Source organism: Gadus macrocephalus, chromosome 16 (genome assembly GCF_031168955.1).
Source record: "Gadus macrocephalus chromosome 16, ASM3116895v1".
NCBI classification, from domain to species: domain Eukaryota; kingdom Metazoa; phylum Chordata; class Actinopteri; order Gadiformes; family Gadidae; genus Gadus; species Gadus macrocephalus.
Window position 1 is genome coordinate 19,244,195 of NC_082397.1, and position 27,283 is coordinate 19,271,477.

The window sequence follows — 27,283 nt, forward strand, 5'->3', positions numbered from 1 at the left end:
TTGGCTCCGCTGGACCTCACCGGCCCCTTGTATCCATCCCACCTGGAGGTCCCCGTAGTGGGTCGTCCCGCGGCGGCCCAGTCAGGCTGCCCTGCTTGTTCTCCTGGTGGTGGTACCTCGGAGGCAGCGGCTCCAGCTCGGCCTTCAGCCTCTCCTCCCTCACCAATCTCTGACCGGCTGCTACCTGGGGGACGGGGGGGACGTCCCCAGGATGTTCCCTAGCAGCCAGTTTGGCAGCTCTTGGGGAACAGAATCTGTAGAGATGAAGGAGTCTGCAGGTTCTCCCTCCACCCAGACACGCGTCCAGGCCGGAAAAACACTCCACATCTCGGAGTGCCATTTGCTCCACCAAACCGGGCTGTCTGCTCAGAACTGGTGGCTGGGGCATCCAGGGGCCGCATTGTAATGAGACGCTTCAGCTGAGTTTAAACATCTGCAAAAGTTGTAGATGTTTAAAACCTAAAGACAAGATCAAATGCGTTGTTCGGTAGGGTGTAGATGTCTAAATCATAAAGTGAGTAAGTAAAATGTATTTATAAGGCACATTTAAAAACAGTTTTCACTGGCCAAAGTGCCGTACATGGTGCAAAGAGGCATATAAAGGAACACATACCACATACATAGACATAGATAAAAACATATAAAATAAACGTCATATCACAAAAGGGGAGGAAAGGCCAGGGAGAAAAGGTGTGTTTTAAGCCTAGATTTAAAAATGGTGATGGAAGGAGCGTTTACGACTGCAGGCGGCAGCTCGTTCCAAAGGCGGGGGGCAGCCACAGCAAAAGCCCCGTCACCCCTCTGTTTTAGCCTAGTGCGTGGAACGTGCAGGAGACCCAAGCTACCTGATCTAAGGGACCTGGGTGCTGAGTGGTGGTGGATGAGCTCTGTGATGTAGGGCGGGGCCAGGCCATTTAGGGCTTAAAGATAAAGATAAGATTGAAAGCATTGTTCAGTAGGGTGTAGATGTTTAAATCAGAGCGATAAGATCGAAAACATTGTTCAGTAGGGTGTAGATGTTTAAATCAGAGCGATAAGATCAAAAGCATTGTTTAATAGGGTGTAGATGTTTAAATCAGAGAGATAGGATCAAAAGCATTGTTTAATAGGGTGTAGATGTTTAAATCAGAGAGATAGGATCAAAAGCATTGTTCAGTGGGGTGTGGAAGTTTAAATCAAAAAAGCTACACCCCTGGTTGGTGAAATGTGTGAGGTGCTTTAGGATGAAACACCACATAACCCCACAAGCAACTGGTTTAAACATTTTATTTTGATTTTACAGAATTCAGAAGTATTTGTTTAAAATAAAACAACTCGCTTTAGTTCCTTCTTTCTGCATTTGTGTTTATTGCTTTGCATTGTAATTAAGCATTTATTTTATTGTAAATTTTGTTGAAAATTACACACATAATTTGTCTGTCTCATAAATCGAATCATTTCAACTCATTCTAAACACCATATGAAAATATAGGTTACAGTTCTGTAAATAACATATAGGATTTGTGGCTACATTTCACACAAAATAGACAGGCTTACACATAAACTGCTCTGCCCCTTCATATATTATAAATCAGTATGTGCTTCATTCAAAATAAGCTCATTATATAAATTAACCACTGTACACACTCTGAGATAGGCCTACATTGTGACGATAAATAAACCACAGAACACTGTAAATAGGAGCATGGCTTCTTCCTTGACCCTTATTCAGATATAAATAACCTTGACACTGTCCTGTGCGTCCCATGCTCATCAAATGAAGGGCCACATCGGACCCCCTTCCACACACAAACAAACACGCACACACTTTTTGCAACCCTGTGTCAGTAAAGCTACGTTACAAACACATTGTTCAATACAATGTATATTTCTCTTTTTTTTGTTCTGTGTTCTTCATATACTTTCATCCATAACCCAAACAAACCAAACAGGTGTGTCTCTCTTCATAAGATGCATATTGAGCCAAGCTCCCCTAATTCAGTACAACACATTGTTTATATGTTGAGAAACCGTTGATGAAGGCGATCAAGTTAGTTTGAGGTGTTGATGGGACGTGGGGAGAGTTGAAGTATGGACGACAGGTAGCTTCACTTAAAAGTTATGGTTAACCATAACTCATTTTACAATGTATCCCATATTAAATGATATAGTTTGCATCTTATCATATCTAAATATCGGCCAGACAGTGTGCAAGAAGACATTAATTTTGCATGTTATTTTTTGTTAAGAAGAGGCACTCATAACACAGCTGATCAACCAATAAAATATACATTTGTGAATTCTGCATATATGTGCTTAATAATGCATATAATACCTGAGGTATGGTGCATAATTCACGGCATGCTGCTATGAGAAGGACTCTTGTTGTGTCTGTTTATTTATGTATATTTATAACCAAAAGAAAGCGATAGTTAAAAATAAATAGCCTAGAACCACTGGGAATATTCTTCCAGCGGTAAAAGCCTCAGATTTGGTCCAAACACAAGAGACCCCTGCAGGATTGTCGATGTGCACTTCTGTGCGGTTCTCGATGCGGTTTCATGTCTAGAAGGACTCACACACATGCCTAGGAGAGAAACGTCAAGAGAGTGGTTTGATGTGTAAAGCATAAAGCAGTAGTCAGGGTTCAGTATCCACGTTCCCCATCAGAGACATTGACCATGCCTCTGTTAGTCAAATCAGGAGAAAACACAAAGATCCTTTTATTCAAGTTTCTAAAGTGGCTATTGGCATCTTCTCCTTCCATGGACGAACTGCTGTCGCTCCCTGGTGGGGGGGGCGAAGAACTTGTCTTACTTAAACGTACGGGGAGGTTTACCCTCCATATGGCTGCATCCTGTCACCATGGCCACGTCTAGCTGTTTCCATAGTTACAGCTGTTGCTCGACACTGGACTTAACGATTGGACCCCTGAGTAATGGCTAGCCCTCAGTTGCCGTGGCAACAACAACAACAAATCTGACAAGGAATCATTTTTGAAGAATCAGCAGTATAAAGTGTGGAGGTGGAGGGACAGAACCTGAGCGAGGGTCTAGAAAGAGACCGGCGTCCCCAGGGAACGACCACCAGCCAGAGGGCCTGGAGGAGGGGGTGGAGCGGGCGGAGGTCAGTCCTGCAGCAGGCTCTCCCTCCAGTCGAAGCTGTGGTTGGGGCCGTGGGTGATGGGCAGGATGGGGGGGTCCACCAGCTGCCACTGCCCCACGTCCCCCTGCTCCTCGCAGGCACAGAAGCCCAGGTAAGGGACCTGGGAGGAGGAGGAGGGGGGGGGGGGTTCACTGGGGACTCAGGAAACCAGTCGAGTAACCTCATAACACAAACAACACAAGGTCCCATAAGGATTCAACACTTCAGAGCTTTGAATGCCATTCATTATAAACATCTGCTAGCGAATGTAAGGATATCTGCTCTGGTTGGCTCTGCCTGCTCTGACTAGCCCACAGGCCCTTCTGACCTCAGGGCCTGTTTCTCTGTCTTTAACATCACACACACAGGCGTGTCCTCCCTCAGCACCTCTCCATGGGGAGAAGGGATGAGCAAGGGGAGGGCTTCTCCTCTGACCCTCTCTGCTCTCCACCGGCTGCTTTAGGGAGAAGGAACAGCCCATAGCCACGTGGGCCTACCTTGCGGACCACCTGGATGAAGTCCTGGGGGCTCTGGTGCCCCCGGCCCTGGAGTTGGCGCGTGCATGCGTCCAAGGAGGAGGCGTGGGCCACCAGCAGCACCTTGCTTCCTGGAGACAGAGAACATGTACTCTTAGTCCACCACCACACAAACGTGCATGCATGCACACACACAAGCACTCACACACTCAAAGCTAATCATGTCTGTCCCTCACCTGTGTTTTGGCAGTCAGACAGGATATCCTTGGTCACCTGGTAGCTACGGCTAATGTAGCTCTCATAGGACTCAGAGACCGTTAGCTTGCTGATGGGAATGAAAGGTCTGCAAAAGGTAAAGGCCACTGATTAAATTGATTTGAAGCAACGATACTATTCAGAGCTGCTATTGGGACTGTACAGACTGCAGTGTCTGCTCATGTCTCACCTGTAGGAAGTGTCCACAGAGAAGTGAGCTGAGGCCAGGTCTGCAGGGGGGATCCATGAAGGCAGGGAGCTCCCAGACACCCACTTGGTCCATTCAAACAGCCCTGGCTCCACTCGCACCTTCAGCTTGCCTTCCTGCTGCATGCCTGCATATAGGACAGAGAGAGAGAGAGAGAGAGAGAGAGAGAGAGCGAGAGAGAGAGCGAGAGCGAGAGCGAGAGAGAGAGAGAGAGAGAGAGAGAGAGAGAGAGAGAGAGAGAGAGAGAGAGAGAGAGATGAATTAGGGCCAGTTGATAAAGTGACAGTATGTTTAAAACCACAGAAACCTTTGAAACCAGGATAAACGTACTCGGAAAACAGCTTCACTATTCTCTGAATACCCCGGGTTGCCAGATATGAAACACATTGGCACACAAACACAGCGACACAGTTGAGCTTTAGTCTGGGGAGGAGGGGGAGAGACAGGTCTCTCCATCACTGGGCATTGGGCTGCAGTACCTTTTTTAAAGGCAATGTTACACATCGTGCCTTAACATAACTCACATGGCCACTATGGCTGAGGGGTTTGGTAATGAGCAACTCTCACCTTTGAGGATGTTCTGTGCCGTCTGCACGCAGCGCAGTGAGGGAGAGCAGTACACAAAGTCAAGGACCGTGTTCCTCTCCAGCAGAGCTTCACCTGAACAGAGACACATTCAGTCTCGCCTGCCACACTCTGCTGCTGACCACCGGTGAAACGGTCAAACCAAGCCAACACAAGTCAAATCCCATTATCACAAGATCAGAACGTTCTGTATGAATACAAACGTCGTACGATTTGGAGTCTACTGTGACGTTGTTACTTAACAGTGACAACCCTCACAGAGTAAGGGGCCTGTAGGCAGGGTCAGGACCCCCCACTAGCCTGTGGGGACCCTAACACAGTGAGGGGCCTGCATGCTGGGGCAGAGGACTTACCCACTAGCTGTGCCTGTGTGGACCCTAACACAGTGATGGGGGCGTCCATGTCATAGTCCCGCTGTCCCCCGCTCCACATCGGTAAGCTGGGAGGCATGTTGAGGTTCGAGCGCATGTATCGACCTGCAGCCAGACGTCAGAATCATGAATGATGCCTTCCATGAGAGCATAGTCAAGAGTGTCATAAATATTTGGCCTGTTAAGCCCTTTGAGACTGTAATGGTGATTAAGGGCTACACAAATAAAATTGAATTGAATTGAATATAGAATGCCGATTTTTTCATTGCATTATTCTAAGATAATGCTATTGGTTCATACTGACCTTTGCTATCGGAGCAGAGAGAGAGCCAGTGCTTCCCAAAGACCACATCCATCCTCTCTCCATGGCGACAGACAAAGAGTGTGCGTTTAGGCGTGCGCGTGTGACCGCTGCCCCCGGCCATTCTCAGCACCTACAGAGCAAAATTGACCCTCATTCCACTGCCTTTTTCTATTGCTCCCATTCTCATTACATTTCCAGCCTTTCCACAAGGCATCACTCGAATGTTCAAACCAGGAATACAGCTCCTCTTCACTCTAATAGAGGGGTTCTCCTCCATCATGCTCACCTGCATCGGGTGGCAGATGAGGCTGAGGGAGGGCGTGTCCCCTGGACTGGTGTGGTCAGGGCGACGGCTGTCCAGCAGCCCATCAAACAAGCCCCGGTCCCGTTCCCTGCTGGTCCTATCAGAGCTGGGCTCACAGCTGAAGAACGAATGGGAACTAGGGAGGGCAAAACAAGCGGTAAATCCTGGGCAAACCCACAAGCTTTGTCCTACATGCTCAAGAGAGTAGACACTATAGGTATGGCTGATAGGGGGATAGTAGTATCTTAAAACTGGTTGTATAATCAATCTGTAGATACGTTCATCGGGTCGATCATCTTAGGAGGAAACCCATTCTTAATGGAGCCTACATAGCTCTTTTCAGTCACCATTTATTGTGGTGACTGACCCCCCCGCTCACCCATGGAACACCCAGGCGTCGGCCTCGTCGGCGCGGCTGACGTAGTTCTCGGGCAGCAGGCCGGTCAACCCGGTGGCCAGGGAGCTGCCCTGCACCCAGCCCTCGCTGGCCCCGCCCTGCTCCAGGGGGGACATGAACACAAAGTCCCCCGGGACCAGCTCCAGCTCGTCCTCGTTCTGGGGCACGTAGGGGTACATGACCCGGAGGCTCTGCAGGGCAGGGACGCCACAGAGAATTAGATATAGAGTGGTAGACAGGACGGCAGCTTGAGCTACCATAAATAGTTTTGTTGTTAGTGTAAACTAAGGGCAAAATACTACTGGCGAAAGCAAAACACCAAGCTGGTTGTTTTCAGTGTTTTTCAGTGTCACACAACTATCATGTGAGGTCATTCAGCCTCAGAGCAGATTATGCTTCCTATTTATGTCTGGTGTACCCCTACTGTCCACAAGCATCTCCATCCCACTGAAAATGGGAACCTTGAAACCTGGCCAGGTGGTTTTGGAGACAGGAAGGTCCTAGTGCCCGGAGGCAACCATAACCCAGAGCCTGAGGGGCTGTTGGGGAATCGTACTACACCCTTCGAAGGATTAGAATCAATATCCCATATGCTCTATGAATGAGATAGGCGTGGGAAAAACCCAGACTACTGCGAGACGCTCCTCAGAAAGGTCATGGATGTTCTGTGCCTCCAGTGTGTGGTCATATGCAGGCCTGGGGCAAGAGCCAGGGCAGGGTCACCAATAGACAGAGCATCGATACGCTCCGCTCAGGGACAGATTACGCCCCGGGCATCAACAGTCTGTCGTCTTCAGGGCTTTAATAACAAGATATGAGAAAGGCACATGCATGGCAGGGTCTGATATAAAGTGGGAGAACGCTTGGTTAAGTTGCACTGATAGGTAGAGGATGATACGCAACATGATGGAGGCTGGCGGGTGGTGAAGCTATCGTTTGAAAAACAACCCTGGTTTGGAGCTCATGGGAGAAAAAACATAAAAATTGTTTGCAGAATCAAAAGAAATGGCAACCGATATTCAAGTCATCCTCTCCTTGTGTTCACTTTGTTTTAAGTCTTGATGCCAAGTGAACCAATGCTAATATAAATAGAGACGGCTGCCTCTATCTGACTGAAGCCACCGCTCCAAAAGGCCTTCCGTATAGGGGTTTAATGGAAGCCCAACCAGGCTTAAGATACACTCTGGGGGAACACTGCCATATGTTAAATATACTACAGTTTTATACTACAGTTTCTCATTGCGCACGCTCAACCACTAGTTGTTATTAAATCAATAGCTATAATGTGGAAACCCCAGTCGATAATGTATTTCTGAGCGCAAAATCTAATAACATTTTGCCTATAATGTTACAACATATAACATTTTGGTTCACCTATTATGTAATGAAGCAAGAATAATAATTTTCTTCTTAAGTTATGAAGCAAGCATAATCATTTTCTACTTATAATCCGTTTTCACACATTTTTTTCAGTTCAACACGAATGACTCTTAAAGGCAGTGCCAACATTTAAATATATTTTAACCATTTAGAGAACAAAAGGCAACAGGCTGATTATCATTTAAGGGGCCACTCAATGACAGGCAGAAGCGTCATCAACACGCCCACTCAAGTGGTGGGAGAAATATAAACTTTCTACTCCTCATTCACATATAAGGTCATTTACATTTCCTACAGAGAAAATACTACCTCAGGGGTAGTATTATTCACAAGATTTTCAGGGTACAAATGTCAGGATATGTTGTTCGAACATACGGCCCATCAGGAGAATAGCAGGAGAATATCAGGACTTACACATGTGTCTGAAAGCAGCTAGTGTATGAGCATTTGATTACATTATAAAATGAGTCAATTTATGGGTTACAGGGGTAATTGTTCATTGGAAAGTTTAGTATACTATGCATGCAAATAAATTATTCAACAGCTTTTATTGTTATTCAGGGCTCAAAGTGAAATGACATTTAAAAAATGCATGGCAACTACTATAGTTGAAAATAATAATAACAAACAGCTGAAAATTGTGTAGTGTCTTAGTGAAATGAACTAAGTGGAACAACAGCTACGGCAGCAACCTACCTGACTATAGTGAAATAAAGCACGGGCTTGTGTGGGGGAGGGGGAGAGGGAGAAAAAGGGGATGTGAGGGCAAGATTGCGGATTGTACATTGGCTGCCTGACGTGAGAGTTTAAGATGTTTATTTTATTTATTATTTATTTTACCAGAAGATACGTCATTGAGATTAGACATCTGGCCAAGTGACCTGGCCAAGACAGGCAACAGTATAGCCTACAGTCACACAGTCACACAAAACATTAGAAAAATAAAACAACTAAAACAGTCGGCAGGGGGATATCAATATTGCAAGACATTTCGGGAGGCTCAAGGACGAGAGCAATATTACGTTTGTGAAACAAAGTGTAGTCATGTGGTGGACTCTGTAGACAAAATTCACCACTGTGTTATTGACATGTTATCGTTGTGTGTGTATGCGGTGTCCTTCGCTGCCTGTCTTGAAATGTCTGCGTCAGTGCGCGCGTGTGTGTGTTCGTGCGTGTGTGTGTGTGTGAGTGTGTGTATGTGGTGTGTATGTCTGTGTGTGCGTGTGTGCGGTGTATGTGTGCGTCCGTGCGTTCTGATATACATATATAAACATATATGTATATGTAGTTTTAATATGTTTTATTAGTTAATTTATAATTTATGAGGTTATGAAGGGTGTAGGAATTGTAGAGGAAGACAAATGTGTTTCACCATATACTACTACTAAACCCAATGATATGTGTTTTACTATACACAACTACTGAGACCCAATAATAACCTCCACTATTTCTTCTAAGTATGGTAAAAATGCTCCTAAAGGTTTAAATGTGTGTATTATTACTCTGTTAAGGTCAGATACCTCGTGGTTGGCAAAACGAATGTCCCTGGAGAAGAGCACAGCTAGCCAATCACAGCCCAGCTTGACCTCGATGCCGCGGGCCAGCTTCTCCAGGGTGGCCAGGTGCTGGCTGGGGAATTGGTAGGCCAGCGTCACGTGGAGCTGCTTCCTGTGGGGCTCCACCTGCACCTCTACAGGAAGAGACACGTCAGCGCTACTGCCCCAAAGAAACCAGGAGGAGGGATGAGAGTCAGGGAGGAGCGCTTGTGTATTCGTAGTCAGGCCGGTTCATGGTCTCCTCACTGAGCTCCAGGAGCCCGGCAGCGGAGGAAGGGCTGGTGGCAGTGGTGTCATTGGTCAGTGGTTCATGGTGAATGGTTTGTCGCTATGGGGGACAGTGCCCTGTTTGAAACTGCCACAGCGTTTCTCATGTGAGCATTGTCAAAATAAGTTTTGATAAGCCTAGTTTGGGGTACATTTAAGTATATATCACTTTAAGGTAAAAACCTGTCTATAGTTAGTATATATCTCTATAAGGTGTTACCTGTCTATAGTTAGTATCACTATGAGGTGTTACCTGTCTATAGTTAGTACACATCACTATAAGGTGTGACCTGTCTATAGTTAGTATACATCACTATAAGGTGTGACCTGTCTATAGTTAGTACACATCACTATAAGGTGTTACCTGTCTATAGTTAGTATATATCACTATAAGGTGTTACCTGTCTATAGTTAGTATATATCACTATAAGGTGTGACCTGTCTATAGTTAGTACACATCACTATAAGGTGTTACCTGTCTATAGTTAGTACACATCACTATAAGGTGTTACCTGTCTATAGTTAGTATATATCACTATGAGGTGTTACCTGTCTATAGTTAGTATATATATCTATAAGGTGTTACCTGTCTATAGTTAGTATATATCACTATGAGGTGTTACCTGTCTATAGTTAGTATCTCTATAAGGTGTTACCTGTCTATAGTTAGTATATATCACTATGAGGTGTTACCTGTCTATAGTTAGTATCTCTATAAGGTGTTACCTGTCTATAGTTAGTATCTCTATAAGGTGTTACCTGTCTATAGTTAGTATCTCTATAAGGTGTTACCTGTCTATAGTTAGTATATATCACTATGAGGTGTTACCTGTCTATAGTTAGTATATATCACTATAAGGTGTTACCTGTCTATAGTTAGTATATATCACTATAAGGTGTTACCTGTCTATAGTTAGTATCTCTATAAGGTGTTACCTGTCTATAGTTAGTATCTCTATAAGGTGTTACCTGTCTATAGTTAGTATCTCTATAAGGTGTTACCTGTCTATAGTTAGTATCTCTATAAGGTGTTACCTGTCTATAGTTAGTATATATCACTATAAGGTGTTACCTGTCTATAGTTAGTATCTCTATAAGGTGTTACCTGTCTATAGTTAGTATATATCACTATAAGGTGTTACCTGTCTATAGTTAGTATATATCACTATAAGGTGTTACCTGTCTATAGTTAGTACACATCACTATAAGGTGTTACCTGTCTATAGTTAGTATCTCTATAAGGTGTTACCTGTCTATAGTTAGTATCTCTATAAGGTGTTACCTGTCTATAGTTAGTATCTCTATAAGGTGTTACCTGTCTATAGTTAGTATATATCACTATAAGGTGTTACCTGTCTATAGTTAGTATATATCACTATAAGGTGTTACCTGTCTATAGTTAGTATCTCTATAAGGTGTTACCTGTCTATAATTAGTATCTCTATAAGGTGTTACCTGTCTATAGTTAGTATCTCTATAAGGTGTTACCTGTCTATAGTTAGTATATATCACTATAAGGTGTTACCTGTCTATAGTTAGTATCTCTATAAGGTGTTACCTGTCTATAGTTAGTATATATCACTATAAGGTGTTACCTGTCTATAGTTAGTATATATCACTATAAGGTGTTACCTGTCTATAGTTAGTATATATCACTATGAGGTGTTACCTGTCTATAGTTAGTACACATCACTATAAGGTGTTACCTGTCTATAGTTAGTATATATCACTATAAGGTGTTACCTGTCTATAGTTAGTATATATCACTATAAGGTGTTACCTGTCTATAGTTAGTATATATCACTATAAGGTGTTACCTGTCTATAGTTAGTATCTCTATAAGGTGTTACCTGTCTATAGTTAGTATCTCTATAAGGTGTTACCTGTCTATAGTTAGTATCTCTATAAGGTGTTACCTGTCTATAGTTAGTATATATCACTATAAGGTGTTACCTGTCTATAGTTAGTATATATCTCTATAAGGTGTGACCTGTCTATAGTTAGTACACATCACTATAAGGTGTTACCTGTCTATAGTTAGTACACATCACTATAAGGTGTTACCTGTCTATAGTTAGTATATATCACTATAAGGTGTTACCTGTCTATAGTTAGTAGGGGTGTAACGATAGACGTATTTGTAACGAACCGTCACGGCACAGGCACTTCTGGGTGGTTACAGAGGTGGACCGTTAATATGGTGAATGTAAAGGCTTGTTTTGCGATGCGGAATTTAAAACTTGAAGTCGGAGTTCCCCCCAGACCGTTTAGCCAAAGTATACTACTCCGACTCCGTAACCACGGAGACCCCTCGAGCATTTGCAGGTCTCCGTCGGGAAGTTGGATACACAATGCAATTCGTCACCCGATCGATCTTATATGTTGACCAACCATGCAAGCAGTGTTGTAAATAAACTTCCAAAGCTTTTCAAATCTTATTTGGTGTTTTATTGGTCCTTAATGTGCAAAGTAAACAATGTACAAAGTAAATAAGGTGCAATGGCAAACCGGAGAAGTGATTCCGGAAAGGATTTTGTTAGAGGACCAATCACAGCACTTGCTGTCTCCGTTGCGTCAACGGATAGTTCAAAATATTTGAATGCGCACGTAAGCTACGGAGAGGGTCTCCGAGACTCCGACAGGCTCTCCGCCTACGTAGAGGGCTCTCTGTCTCTGCGTACAGCACTTTAACATGCACACGCATTTGAAAAGGCACCATCCAGGTGTTATTATCACCGTTGCTGTGAAAAAATAACGAGCTGTGCAAACCCAGCTCACGACTCTATTTCAACAAGTCTGTCTGGGAATTCAGAAATGCGCCATAACCAGGTTTATTGGTGTTTTCATTGCTGCTGATCTACGGCCATTCTCTGTTGTTGACAAACAAGTAACTATGAACCGTACCGTCCTGTACCGTACCGTGACTTCAAACCTGAGGTACGTACCGTGACTTTTGTGTACCGTTACATCCCTAATAGTTAGTAAATATCACTATAAGGTGTTACCGGTCTATGGTTAGTATATATCACAATGAGGTGTAACCTGTCTCACTATAAGGTGGAACCGGTCTTTAGTTAGTATACATCACTAAAAGGTGTTACCTGTCTATAGTTAGTATATATCATTAGGGTTAGGTGTTAGGGTTAGGGTTAGGGTTACCTGTCTACAGTTGGTATACATCACTATAAGGTGTGACCTGTCTATAGTTAGTACACATCACTACAAGGTGTGACCTGTCTATAGTTAGTACACATCACTATAAGGTGTTACCTGTCTACAGTTGGTACACATCACTATAAGGTGTGACCTGTCTATAGTTAGTACACATCACTACAAGGTGTGACCTATATTGAGTTAGTTACCTGCTTTGCGGGCCGCCTCGGTGGCGAAGTCGGCAGCGAACAGCTTGAGCACGTCGGCCACCTGCTCCTCCACGAAGAGGCCGATGAAGTTGGAGGAGGTGTAGAGGTCCAGGGGCAGCGGGCTGGGGAAGCGGCCCCTCCACTGGGCCACGGTGCCCTGGAGGGCCCCGCACAGGGCCTCCACGTTCTGGTCAGCACACTGAGGGGGGGGCAGTCCAAATACCGTCCATGTTAAATCAATGGTGGCAGTAGGACTGTACCCTCCTCACTAGACCACCAGGGGGTGGCAGTAGGACTGTACCCTCCTCACTAGACCACCAGGGGGTGGCAGTAGGACTGTACCCTCCTCACTAGACCACCAGGGGGTGGCAGTAGGACTGTACCCTCCTCACTAGACCACCAGGGGGTGGCAGTAGGACTGTACCCTCCTCACTAGACCACCAGGGGGTGGCAGTAGGACTGTACCCTCCTCACTAGACCACTAGGGGGTGGCAGTAGGACTGTACCCTACTCACTAGACCACCAGGGGGTGGCAGTAGGACTGTACCCTACTCACTAGACCACTAGGGGGTGGCAGTAGGACTGTACCCTCCTCACTAGACCACTAGGGGGTGGCAGTAGGACTGTACCCTACTCACTAGACCACTAGGGGGTGGCAGTAGGACTGTACCCTACTCACTAGACCACTAGGGGGTGGCAGTAGGACTGTACCCTACTCACTAGACCACTAGGGGGTGGCAGTAGGACTGTACCCTACACACTAGACCACTAGGGGGTGGCAGTAGGACTGTACCCTACTCACTAGACCACCAGGGGGTGGCAGTAGGACTGTACCCTCCTCACTAGACCACTAGGGGGTGGCAGTAGGACTGTACCCTACTCACTAGACCACTAGGGGGTGGCAGTAGGATTGTACCCTCCTCACTAGACCACTAGGGGGTGGCAGTAGGATTGTACCCTCCTCACTAGACCACTAGGGGGTGGCAGTAGGACTGTACCCTACTCACTAGACCACCAGGGGGTGGCAGTAGGACTGTACCCTACTCACTAGACCACTAGGGGGTGGCAGTAGGACTGTACCCTCCTCACTAGACCACTAGGGGGTGGCAGTAGGACTGTACCCTACTCACTAGACCACTAGGGGGTGGCAGTAGGACTGTACCCTACTCACTAGACCACTAGGGGGTGGCAGTAGGACTGTACCCTACTCACTAGACCACTAGGGGGTGGCAGTAGGACTGTACCCTACACACTAGACCACTAGGGGGTGGCAGTAGGACTGTACCCTACTCACTAGACCACCAGGGGGTGGCAGTAGGACTGTACCCTCCTCACTAGACCACTAGGGGGTGGCAGTAGGACTGTACCCTACTCACTAGACCACTAGGGGGTGGCAGTAGGATTGTACCCTCCTCACTAGACCACTAGGGGGTGGCAGTAGGATTGTACCCTCCTCACTAGACCACTAGGGGGTGGCAGTAGGACTGTACCCTACTCACTAGACCACTAGGGGGTGGCAGTAGGACTGTACCCTACTCACTAGACCACTAGGGGGTGGCAGTAGGACTGTACCCTACTCACTAGACCACTAGGGGGTGGCAGTAGGACTGTACCCTACTCACTAGACCACTAGGTGGTGGCAGTAGGCCTGTTTCCTCCACAGTAGACCACTAGGGGGTGGCAGTAGGCCTGTACCCTCCACCCTAGACCCCTAGGAGGCAGCAGGTTTATTCCAGAGGAACTCAATACACAGAGCATGGTGTGCTGAATCCTCCAGACAGACTCCTCAAGAGAGACTCCACCAGAGAGACTCCTTCAGAGAGGCTCCTCCTCCTCCAGAGAGGCTCCTCCTCCTCCAGAGAGACTCCTCCTCCAGAGGCTCACCATGAAGAACTGGCATAGGGTGATGTGGGGGAAGACGTTGTGGGCCTTGTTCTTGCCACAGTTGACGCGGCTCTGTTGCCAGAAGTGGGAGAGCTGGTTCTGCAGCGGTCCGCTGGGCCGCAGGTAGAGCACATACTCCCTGGGTAGGGGGTCGTCCAGGAACGGGTCGTCCACGTGGGAAAACAGCCTGTACAGTCACAGCAGGCCGACACATTACAACACATGTGGAAACTACGACACCATTACATCAACAACATATCGTGACGTCGTCGACTTCTGACTCCTAATGTTGGTGAACCCTCTTCTAACCGACTGACTGTCTGTTGGTGAATCCTCTTCTGACCGACTACTATAACAATAATAATGTTAAATAAGTATGATGGCTAATTGTCATTTACACAACAGGAAGTTTGATAAGACTACATGGTGAGACTGTTCTGTTACAATTTTACAGATTGTGTGATACTACTTCTGTACAGCAGAGGGCAGTACAGACACATTTACGGTGTGACTGTTGACCCTGGTATGATGCATGTACTGTATGTTTGATGGCTTGAACATACCAGTCGCAGGCTGCTTGTACGTTTCGGCCTCCAGTAGAAACCAAAGCTTTCAGACTGTGAGAGAGAGGGAGAGAGAGAGTTGATTAATTGAAAATCATCTTGATGGTCAAAAAGAGGAAATTCCAAGGTGCAAGGTGTCTTGAAATGAGATTGAGAGATGTTGAATGAAAGCAACATGTTTTACAGAACTAAAAGTAGCACAGAAAAGGATCTATTAACATTTCAGAACCACAGGAAGTGTTTCTGAGTTCATGCTTTGTAACACATTTCACTTCTTCTTACAGACTAAAGCAACAGTGAGCAATACGAGACGAAGTAGGCTTTTATAGACACAGGAAGTCTGCCAAGTTTTTCTATTGTCCACCTAATAAACGGGAACATCAACATTCATATTGTGATACAGCAGACCTAGTATACAGGCCCCTGCTTTTCACCGATGCAAACGAATAAATATATCAGATGAGGAGGCCATAAACACACTGATATATATATCAGATGAGGAGGCCATATACACACTGATATATAGATTTATATATACATGTATATATATATATATATGTATATATATATGATGAGAAAGCCCCAATACATATATATATATATATTAGTGCTGTCAGTTAAACGCGGTATTAACGGCGTTAACGCAAACCAATTTTAACGGCGTTAATTTTTTTATCGCGCGGTTAACGCAATTAATTTTTTTATTTAAAAATAAATAAAATCTTCTTTGCCTCAAAACAAAGAAGCAGTAGCCTGACTGCTATGTTCAAGGCAGTATGTTTGTATGTTCAGCGTTTAATTGCACAATAGGCTTTTTTTTGTATCGTCCTGTTTTAATAATAATAATAATAATAATAATAATACATTTTATTTATAATGCACTTTATATTTAAGAATCTCAAAGTGCTTCAGAGAAAAAAAAACGATTAAAAGGGGGAACCTCAAAGAAAGTTTAGCTGAATGCTCTTTTAAAGAGATGGGTTTTGAGGTTCCGTTTAAAAAGAGCTGTAGTCTGTGGAGCCCTCAGGTGGTCAGGGAGGGCGTTCCATAGTCTAGGGGCAGCAGCAGAAAAGGCCCGATCACCCATGGTGCACAGCTTCGTATGTCGGGTTTGGAGGGTGTGAGTGGATCCTGAACGGAGTGTACGTGAGGTTGTCGGGGGGGTGAGGAGTTCCTGAAGGTAGAGGGGGGCAAGTCCGAGAAGGCACTGGTGGGTGAGGAGGGAGGGTTTTGATCAGTATATGCCAATGTTGTTATCAATAAAAAAACATTTGCACAAGGCAAGCCGATGCAATTCTCCATGTTGAAAAGAGCATTAACATGAGAAAAATTAATCTGACAAAGAAATCAAGGGATATTTAGCATAGAATTTTTTTTTAGATTAATGGTGAGTTAACTATGACATTAATGCGATTAATCACGATTAAATATTTTAATCGCTTGACAGCACTAATATATATATATATATATTAGTGCTGTCAGTTAAACGCGTTATTAACGGCGTTAACGCAAACCAATTTTAACAGCGTACATTTTTTTATCGCGCAATTAACGCAATTCTTCTTTTTTTTTTTTCTTTGGCTCAAAACAAAGAAGCAGTAGCCTGACTGCTATGTTCAACGCAGTATGTTTGTATGTTCATCGTTTAATTGCACTATAGGCTTTTTTTTTGTATCGTCCAATGTTTTTTTGTATGCCAATGTTGTTATCAATAAAAAAACATTTGCACAAGGCAAGCCGATTCACTTCTCCATGTTGATAAGAGCATTAAAATGTATATATCAGGTGAAGAGGGGCCAATTGGGGGTTTCAATTATTTACGGCTCCTAGTTATTCTGCTTCTTTCATTTTCTCTACCGAGCATTTACTCGACAGGGTACAATGCAATGGGAGAAAAAGAAAAGCAGAAAAACGAGGAGCTGTAAATAATTGAAACCCTAGCAGCCCCCTCCTCCCCTTCAGTAACTGCAGCAGATCTTAGCGTGCGGATGTGGAAGAGCCAACATGTGACGGGGAGGACGGGAAAGCCTTGTCCGGGACAGGGCTGTACGGCTGCTAGAAGGAAGGCTTCGTTCATGTCTGTGGTGGTTTCCCCCTGCTGCTGTTTCACTTTGCCTGTTTATCTCATTGCTTCCTGTTGACCTAGCGCTTTATTTAGCTGAAACAGCATTACGCACATGCGCCCAGATGTCCAACGTTCTGATTGAGTCTTTTTACTGTAGCCCTTTGTCCTGTTTGATAGAGGTCAGTGTCACTCCCTGGCCTAGCGCAGAATACTTCTTATGTTTCTCTCATCTCTCCCCACTGTTCCCCTACTGAGACCTTGCCCTTTCCAGGTGGAGGCCGGTGGAGGAGCTTTAAGCCTGTAGCTGTGACGGTAGACAGAAACAGGCATGGCCTGACCTGCCTTTGAGCAAGGTCCTTGCACCGCTCCTGATGATGAAAGGCTTTTGCTGTAACGACTGATTTTGGCCAAGCCATGAATATGATTAGCATTGATTCCTGATTGCGGTTCTCCAGGGAGGGGGGTGAAGTTGCACATGGGAGATGATGATTCTATCCCAGGGCAACAACCATAACAAGAGCATAATAATAACAAACAAATAAAGAGATAGAAAGGGCCTGATTGATATTTCCTCGTTAGTTACCTGCGTGGGGGGGAGGGAGGGAATGATCTCAACAACAATCACCTGCCCTCCATGATTATCCTCACTCAATGAAGGGTTGGGGTTAGTGTTGAGGTGAGTAAGGACACATCCACACAAAAAGCAAGACTCTGACGCCCACACTACTCCAGCCTGAGCCTCCTGGAAACGCCGAGGCCTGTCCTGTCAGCAGCGCTCCTTATTGGGTCAGTCAGTCCTGACGCAGCATCCCTGCTCTGTCGTGGCCCTATGAAGTATGCCCACCGTACGCATCGTGCACCTGAAAGGTCAATGGATGTGTTCTAAAAGGTGTGTAGTATAGACAGAGATTAATTTTTTCAAAACGGTGCTGAATTGCCCGTCTTGAGTGAGATTGTTTTAGTGTGAATAAAACATGAACCCCAAAAATCACTTATTTCAGTTCAAACCCGTTCTGTTTGGATGACAAACGTTTCTATGTTATTTTTACGTATGAATCTGTTTCACAGGGAAATGTATATGTGGAATACGAGGGCAGGGTTCCTTTAGCTCAAACACTTTTCTGGAGGGGTAGTTCTGGTCTGCGTACCTTTCCTGGAAGGAAATGAAGAATGTTTTGGCAGATCTCCTTGCTCTTGCTCCTATGAAACACAATGTGTCGGGCTTACTAAAACCTTTACTACTTTTCTTCACTATTCTTTTTTTGAATCAGGTGGTTGAAAGTTTCTTGCTCCAACAGGGCTTAGTAACAGACAGTGACTCATTTCTAGATGTTATAGATACTCATGGATAGGTGGGAGACTGCGGTCGTTGGGGTTTGACCCCAGAACCTTTCAATCGGGAGTGAACCACCCAAATGATGGACGACAATCCTGATTCCTGCCCCCACCAAAAGTAGCCAATGAATAACAATCACTTACGACCCCATCATACACCTCACAAACTGTTAGAAGATGCATTGGATAGCTCATGGCCGTCTCTGTATTATATGATGCATTGGATAGTGCATGGCTGTCTCTGTGTTAGATTATGCCTTGCCCTGCAGACTGAACTTCTCATAAGGGTTATGAGTCACCAGGATGTGCTGCCCCCCTTAAAGGTGAATAATGCTTCAAAAGGGCTTTGCTTCTCTCTGCACACTCTGTCTGTCTCTCTGTGGTGGCTTTGTGGTCACTGGGTGCGTGTGTAGGTGTGAGCTGCCAGAATCACACACACACACACACACTTACACACTTGTTGAAGGCTTGTTGGCTCAGAAGAACGATGAGAGAGGGACATCAGTGTGGTAAGCTCTAAGGTGCAGGCGTGTTCTTAAAGCATTTGGGGTGGCAGAAACAGGTGCAGGGTATTTCCTCAGAGCAGTCTGTAATGTGCCTATGGAATTCATGTGGTGTGTGGGCTATTAGCAGATTCATATCAGCATCAGCATGCCACATCCAGGGTGCAGGAGTGCAGATGCGTACCTCAGTTGAGGCAGCAGAGCTGCTGTAGCGTGAGTACATGTGTGTGTGTGTGTGTGTGTGTGTGTGTGTGTGTGTGTGTGTGTGTGTGATGCTGGCAGCTGCACGCCCACACACACACCAGGTGACCACAAAGCCACCAGAGAGTCAGAGAGAGTGCGCAGAGAGGTGCAAAGCCCCTTTGAAGCATTATGCACCTCTTAGGCAGCACATCGTGGTGAAACATAACCCTGATGAGGAGTTCAGCGACGTGTGTGTGAGGAGAATGTGACTTCTTGTTTCCTTTCCTCCAGTAAATAACGGAGATAGTGACTAGCATGTTGTATGCAAATAATGGAGAGAGATAGTCCATGGTGACCAAATGGTTTTCTTACTAACGAAGAACTGCTTATCCCAAACACTGAATAAGTAAACATTAGAATTAGCATAAGGAATAAGTGTTTCTGAGAAGAACATATCTGTTCTTCATCGGAGAAAAGCAAATGGTACTGGTCCATCGCGATGACTTGAAAGTGGTTCGTGAGGAGACCCCCCCAGCCCCCGTCTGTGTGCAGCTTTTTAAATCGTATGAATCAAAGTGTTGCGTACCTCATAGGGTTACCTCATGAGACAGACATCTGCAGCCATTTACCTGTGGGACAAGCAGCTAACAAGATGAGCCGCTGTGAGGCTGAATCACAATGTCTGTCCACCTCCTTGCTCACCACATTTCCACAGAAGTGGATTCTTGCTACTCAGAGTTGGATACCCCTTGAACCAAAATAGCGGATAGCACAAAAAAAATTGTGAGTCAGTGTAGTGTATGGAAATGATCATCAGAAACCGATGTGACATGAAGGCCTTTACGAAAGGTCAATAAAGAAGAAGAATGAGTCAGTTTATTACACAGGTGCTGACGTCTGACACTGGGTCCACCATGGCTGTCAAAGGGCTCAACACGCGTTCAGAACACCTCAGAACACCAAGGATATTCAAATGAGCAGAAATTAACAGAAAAATCTTAAAACTAGAACCTGTAGCCATTCTGACTGTTGCTAGCCTCTGACTAACTTTGAAGCGTGACAGATGTGGGGATGTTCTGAGCCACTCCCTGTTTTACTCCAGGTATACCCCCAGCCACCACTGAAGCAACAAGTGCAAAAAACGTGTTGTTGACCGTTGCGTTGCCAACGGAAGCACTCGTCGGGAAATATCCTCAGATCCTCCAGCAGCGGATCAGCTGACCCCAGACACACCCCCCCCCCCCCCCCCCCCCCCCACAGCCCCTAGGCCTCATGCATCCTCCTACATCCTGTTTACCAACCTGACCACACACTGCGAACGCTCACTCACACACATAAGGGAAGCCCTAAACAGCCCTCCAACACACACATTGGTCGTCTTTTTATGGTGCGCTGCAACAAACACGCTGATCGTCTGTTTATGGTGCGCTGAAACAAACACGCTGATCGTCTGTTTATGGTGAGCTGAAACAAACACGCTGATCGTCTGTTTATGGTGAGCTGAAACACTGAACGCTGAAACACTGAAACACCTGATGGGATAACTCGTCCCAGACGAACACAACGCTGCGTATAGATTACATTAACAAACTAGTGTCGGAAGTAAACATGGATGTATTGAAGATACCAGTGGGCATGGCTGTCTTCATCAGACAGCCTTCATCAGACAGTCTTCATCAGACAGCCTCAATCAGACAGTCTTCATCAGACAGCCTCAATCAGACACAGCCGTCAGCAGACAGCCTTCATCAGACAGTCTTCATCAGACAGCCTCAATCAGACACAGCCGTCAGCAGACAGCCTTCATCAGACAGTCTTCATCACTGTCTTCATCAAACAGCCTCCATCAGACAGCCTAAATCAGACACTGCGCTTACCAGACAGTCTTCATCAGACGCACAACCCCGGCCTGCCACTGTCCCACCTGGCTATATGAACCCTGTATCTACCTTAATAATTCTTGCAGCTTTTAGGGTATATCTTTGTTTAATGCACTAACTTAATGTACTTACAAAAGAGACTGCTTATAATGTAGAGCTAAAGCTGGCTGTAGGTCGCTAAATAAAATAATGAACAGCTAAAGCTGGTTGGAGATTCACGTGGTGTTTGTGTTGACGTTGGTGTTTGTTGCCTTTCATAACCTCTTCTCTTCCCCAACAAACAACCCAGTGTCCCTCCGTCCTCTTGCTCGCTCGTTAGCCCTAATTGATGGACGGCAGACAAAAGCAACAGATACCAGATGACTGTTCAGTGTTCCCTCACACACTGATCCCCTCCATCCCAGCAGAAACCAGCACAAACACAGACATTGCGACAGACAGACAGACAGGCCTACAGAGAGGCAGGCATACTGACAGAAAGACATACAGGCATAAAGACGGATAGAGATTTTAAATACAACACAAATATCTGTGATGAGTAAAGTCTTTCCTTGTTTTGTAAAAGGGCCATTAGTATTTCATGTTGGATGACATCGTCAGATGTAGATTGTTTACTGCTGACTTTGCTATTTGTGTCTTTATGTATGTTGTCGGGCCAAAATCATCAAAACAAAAAGTTGTTTTAACAGCAATAATAAGTCAAGCAATAATACATTAAAGGACATTAATGTATTAATTCCTCACTATATTTCATACAGGAATAATTAATTTACATAGGAATTGCTATATTGTAGACTACTTAGTCAGATGGAAAATGATCATCTATAAATGAATCCTACTTTAAGAAGTTGTTGATTAAGTAGGTTGTTTGAAATCTAGGACATGATATTACAAATGTTCCACTTCACCTCCACGTCCGGATTAGCTCTTATTTCCCAAAGGAGCAGAGCAAGAAATGATCTGATGAAGTCATGGCTTGCATCAGTAAAATATACAGAGGCAGTAATGTGGCGTGTCTGCTCAATGGTTATTAAGGACAAAAATCAGGAATATTTAGTTCAACGTCACTATGGGTTACATAACTCAGCTGTAAACTCTTTCATCCACCCAAATATTTCAGATCTTCGGATTAGGAATTCCTCACGCGTGTTCAGTGTGTAGCAGGGTACAATGTCAGAGCAGATAATTAAGAAGCTAGAGAAATGGGTCAGCTTTGGTGATTAGTTTAGAAATAGTTCAGCTGATATGTCCCTTGCTAGGGTGAAATCAACCACATCTTTCCTCTAGAAGTCCCGTCATCGGGGGCAGAAATGCTTGCGTTGGGCGGATGGAGTTGGCCATTGGTCCAAGGCAGTGGTTCCCTGCAGTGTCCCAGAGCAGAGTGTGTGTGAGACAGAAGCTACAAGGACACTGGCTCTTGGATCCAGTTCAGTCCCCCATCCTGGCAAACATACTATAAGCCCAGATGGCTTATGTACCGCACACACGCATCCAAGTACGCTCACCAACACGCATAGAAACACAGGATCCTCAAGTACATATCCAACAAAACAACATACAAAGAATTACGCAAAGGAACCTCTGCTAAACACTCCACACGCACATACTTACACACACAATGTCATCCACAGGCACACCCACCCACACACACCCACACACACCCACACCCACACCCACACCCACACACACACACACACACACACACACACACACACACACACACACACACACACACACACACACACCATTAAATTGGGAGTGAGATTAAGACCCAGATATAATCCACTTTGCTTCCTGATCCTTTCAATCCAATACCATCCTCACTAAATAAACCCTGTGTGCCCACACAGGACTGATCTGGGCTACCTACATGCATGCATTTCTGGCATTGAACCCTGGGTTCTGGGTTGTAATTGTATACAACCCAGAAGGCCCCAAACCCTGTTCTGACAGTGATGTGAAAACTGATCATGAATGTAAAAAGAGCTATTTGTGAAGAAGGTTAATGATGCATAGAAACCAGTAATACATTTTACGAGGAATAATTGATAACTCTCTACTAGGTTTGTAGAAGACCTTACAAACCGGCCACAGTGACCACAGGCGGCCACTCCATTCAAAGGAGGCTCCAACCCACGGGGATGGCGTCGCCCTCCAATGAAGGTGGGGGCCTCTGGTGAAGGAGGGCCCCACGGACGCACCTCTAGTTTCAGGAAGCATAAACTAGGAACATTTTGCAACCTTGGATTTGTGTGTGGGCGCACACGTGAGCCTGTGTGTAGAGTGAAGAGGAGGAGGATGACAGGCTGGACTCCTGGCCAGTCTAATGCAGCACGATACCCATGAGGTGAGAGGGCGGGGCTCTGAGCACTGAAGGGCCCCAAGATCCACATTTAAAACACGCTTGGACAAGGACACAGCCGGGAGACTACTCAGTAATTCATCCGTTACTACAAAACCCCCACGTGTGTGTGTGTGTGTATGTATGCGTGTATGTGTGCATGTATGTGTGTATGTATGTGTGCGTGTGCGCACTGCGCACGCTTTGGATATAAAAAAAACATCATAGTAGAAGAGCTTCAAGAAGAAAAGAGAAGCCTCTCTTCGTTTCTCTACATGGAACATCTCCATCTCGCTGAGATAAGGTTTTTTCTCCTTAACCATCAAACCAAAGTCCTCCTGAGTGTCCAGAGATGTTTGAATCAAACCCGTTTTGGTCGTCCTATAGTGAGACTGAACAGTGAGTGAACACCCAAGACAATGGAGCTGGGGGAGCATGGCTCTGCTTCTCTCTCTCTCTTAGTTTCTATCCCAACGAGCCGCTATTCTCCCACAACAAGAGGAGCAGTAGACGGGAGGAGGAGGTCAGGGTGTCTGGGCTGCTGAAGGCTATCTGACACAAGGAGGCTGGGTTTATAGTGGGAGCTCAGCACAACAACATCATGCCAGTCACAGCTCCCATAAAAACCACCGCTGGATGGAGAGGCCAACATGTGCATCTAGAGATCAACGCAATCGTGTCGATCGTTAATAACATTATGAATAAAGATAGAGGATTACTAACATTATGAATAGAGATATAGAGTAACTAACATTATGAATAGAGATATAGAGTAACTAACATTATGAATAGAGATAGAGGGTTAATAACAGTATGAATAGAGATAGAGGGTTACTAACATTATGAATAGAGATATAGGGTTACTAACATTATGAATAGAGATATAGGGTTACTAACATTATGAATAGAGATATAGGGTAACTAACATTATGAATAGAGATATGGGGTTACCAACATTATGAATAGAGATATAGGGTAACTAACATTATGAATAGAGATATAGGGTAACTAACATTATGAATAGAGATAGAGGGTTACTAACATTATGAATATAGGGTAACTAACATTATGAATAGAGATAGAGGGTTACTAACATTATGAATAGAGATATAGAGTAACTAACATTATGAATAAAGATAGAGAGTTACTAACATTATGAATAGAGATATAGAGTAACTAACATTATGAATAGAGATAGAGGGTTAATAACAGTATGAATAGAGATAGAGGGTTACTAACATTATGAATAGAGATATAGGGTTACTAACATTATGAATAGAGATATAGTTTTACTAACATTATGAATAGAGATATAGGGTAACTAACATTATGAATAGAGATATGGGGTTACCAACATTATGAATAGAGATATAGGGTAACTAACATTATGAATAGAGATATAGGGTAACTAACATTATGAATAGAGATAGAGGGTTACTAACATTATGAATATAGGGTAACTAACATTATGAATAGAGATAGAGGGTTACTAACATTATGAATAGAGATATAGAGTAACTAACATTATGAATAAAGATAGAGAGTTACTAACATTATGAATAGAGATATAGAGTAACTAACATTATGAATAGAGATAGAGGGTAACTAACATTATGAATAAAGATAGAGAGTTACTAACATTATGAATAGAGATATAGAGTAACTAACATTATGAATAGAGATAGAGGGTTAATAACAGTATGAATAGAGATATAGGGTAACTAACATTATGAATAGAGATATGGGGTTACCAACATTATGAATAGAGATATAGGGTAACTAACATTATGAATAGAGATATAGGGTAACTAACATTATGAATAGAGATAGAGGGTTACTAACATTATGAATATAGGGTAACTAACATTATGAATAGAGATAGAGGGTTACTAACATTATGAATAGAGATATAGAGTAACTAACATTATGAATAAAGATAGAGAGTTACTAACATTATGAATAGAGATATAGAGTAACTAACATTATGAATAGAGATAGAGGGTTAATAACAGTATGAATAGAGATAGAGGTTTACTAACATTATGAATAGAGATATAGGGTTACTAACATTATGAATAGAGATATAGGGTTACTAACATTATGAATAGAGATATAGGGTAACTAACATTATGAATAGAGATATGGGGTTACCAACATTATGAATAGAGATATAGGGTTACTAACATTATGAATAGAGATATAGGGTATGAATAGAGATATGGGGTTACCAACATTATGAATAGAGAGATAGAGAGATACTCACATTATGAATAGATAAAGTGTTGCCAACATTATGAATAGAGAGATACTCACATTATGAATAGAAATAGGGGGTTGCTACTAGTATTATGTATAGAGATAGAGTGTTACTAATATTAACTACATTGTATAAGATAATAATAATAATAATAATAATACATTTAATTTAGAGGCGCCTTTCAAGACACCCAAGGTCACCTTACAGAGCATATAGTCTGGTATGGTCTGAGGCATGTTGTTGTTAAAGGGTCCCACTCCATAAAGTAAGACAGTATGACTCCAATGTGGGAAGAGCATCAGTTTGGATCATGAAATGTCCTCCATGATGAACATCTACATACACAGGCGGCTCAGACATGGTCATGGTGTGGCTTTAAATGAGAAGGTACAGGCTACTCATAGCGGCAGGGGGGAGCCTACTTCAACAAACCACAGCATTTTGCTTCAGGCAAAAAGAAGAACCTTTGCGTGTTTCTACAAGTCAGATGAAGCGGTGGAGATGAACGACAGACAGACAGAAGCGGTGGAGATGAACGCCAGACAGAAGCGTCGGAGATGAACGACGGACTGACAGAAGCGGTGGAGTTGAGCGACAGGCAGAAGCGGTGGAGATGAACGACAGACAGACAGAAGCGGTGGAGATGAACGCCAGACAGAAGCGGTGGAGATGAACAAGCGGTGGAGATGAACGATAGATAGAAGCGGTGGCGATTAGCGAAAAAAGCGGTGGAGATGAGCGACAGACAGAAGCGGTGGCGATGAGCGACTCACAGACAGAAGCGGTGGAGATGAGCGACAGACGGAAGCGGTGGCGATGAGCGACAGACAGAAGCGGTGGCGATGAGCGACAGACAGAAGCGATGGAGATGAGCGACAGAGTGGAAGCGGTGGAGATGAGCGCTTGAAGGTTCAAGCGCGACACGCGAGGGACAGTAGATAGGAGCGCCCCCATGGACTTCATCTCATTCATCTCATGTTATCCAAGTTCCACTGCCTTTTTCTTGAATAAATATGACTTCAATGGACCAAATTACTTGGAGAATAATATAAAACATATAGCCAGGCCAACTCACGCCCTTGGTCGGGGGAAGCCCATGGATAAAAGGACGTCCAGACTGGATCCACACTTCACGGTGCCAGGACGGGTTTGCCGGAGTCTCCGCGGGAGGATTTTGGAGTACAGGTCCTCTCGAGCGGCCATGATGCTCCGCTCCACGGGACTCCGCTGTGCGTACAGATAACAGTGCGCGCGCAGCTGAGGCTGCTCAGTACTAGGAGGGCAGCGGGGCACGAGCCAATGTGGGTCCTTGGAAAACGCCCCCTTGTGGGAAGCGTCTAATGACAGGCCTACTAGGCATGGCCACGCCCCTTTCACACAGGCTGGAACCTTCTATAATATGTCCATGGCTCGAACGCGGTGATAAGATGCATCGTGCATTAAAGCGAATGCAGCGATAATATAGGCGACACTTAATTTTAATATTTAGTTACAATCGTATTTGATCAATATTGAACTTTTTGACATATTTGATATGTTAATCAGAAGGAACCAATACAACGTACATCCCTTTCTTTATTTTGAATTTACGCCTGGAATGTCCAAAAATTACAAATGACAACGACTTCAATTGCTATAAGATAATATATTTGATAATATTTCGAAAGTAGGTGTAATGGCACAT

At 44.5% G+C, this 27,283-nt stretch overlaps 1 protein-coding gene across 1 annotated transcript; it reads right to left on the reverse strand.

The window, feature by feature from the left end:
• Positions 1-1,252: 1,252 nt before the first annotated feature.
• Positions 1,253-27,004, reverse strand: LOC132475215 (ubiquitin-associated and SH3 domain-containing protein B-like). Its single transcript, XM_060076219.1, has 14 exons — positions 26,675-27,004; positions 15,036-15,089; positions 14,473-14,659; positions 12,589-12,787; positions 8,924-9,093; positions 6,006-6,214; positions 5,609-5,762; positions 5,323-5,452; positions 5,001-5,123; positions 4,630-4,722; positions 4,045-4,189; positions 3,836-3,942; positions 3,621-3,730; positions 1,253-3,244 (listed from the first exon to the last, which is right to left on the reverse strand). The coding sequence occupies exons 1-14, from the start codon at positions 26,800-26,802 to the stop codon at positions 3,107-3,109; spliced, it is 1,947 nt and encodes a 648-aa protein (XP_059932202.1). The 5' UTR covers positions 26,803-27,004; the 3' UTR covers positions 1,253-3,106.
• Between the last annotated feature and the right edge of the window lie 279 nt (positions 27,005-27,283).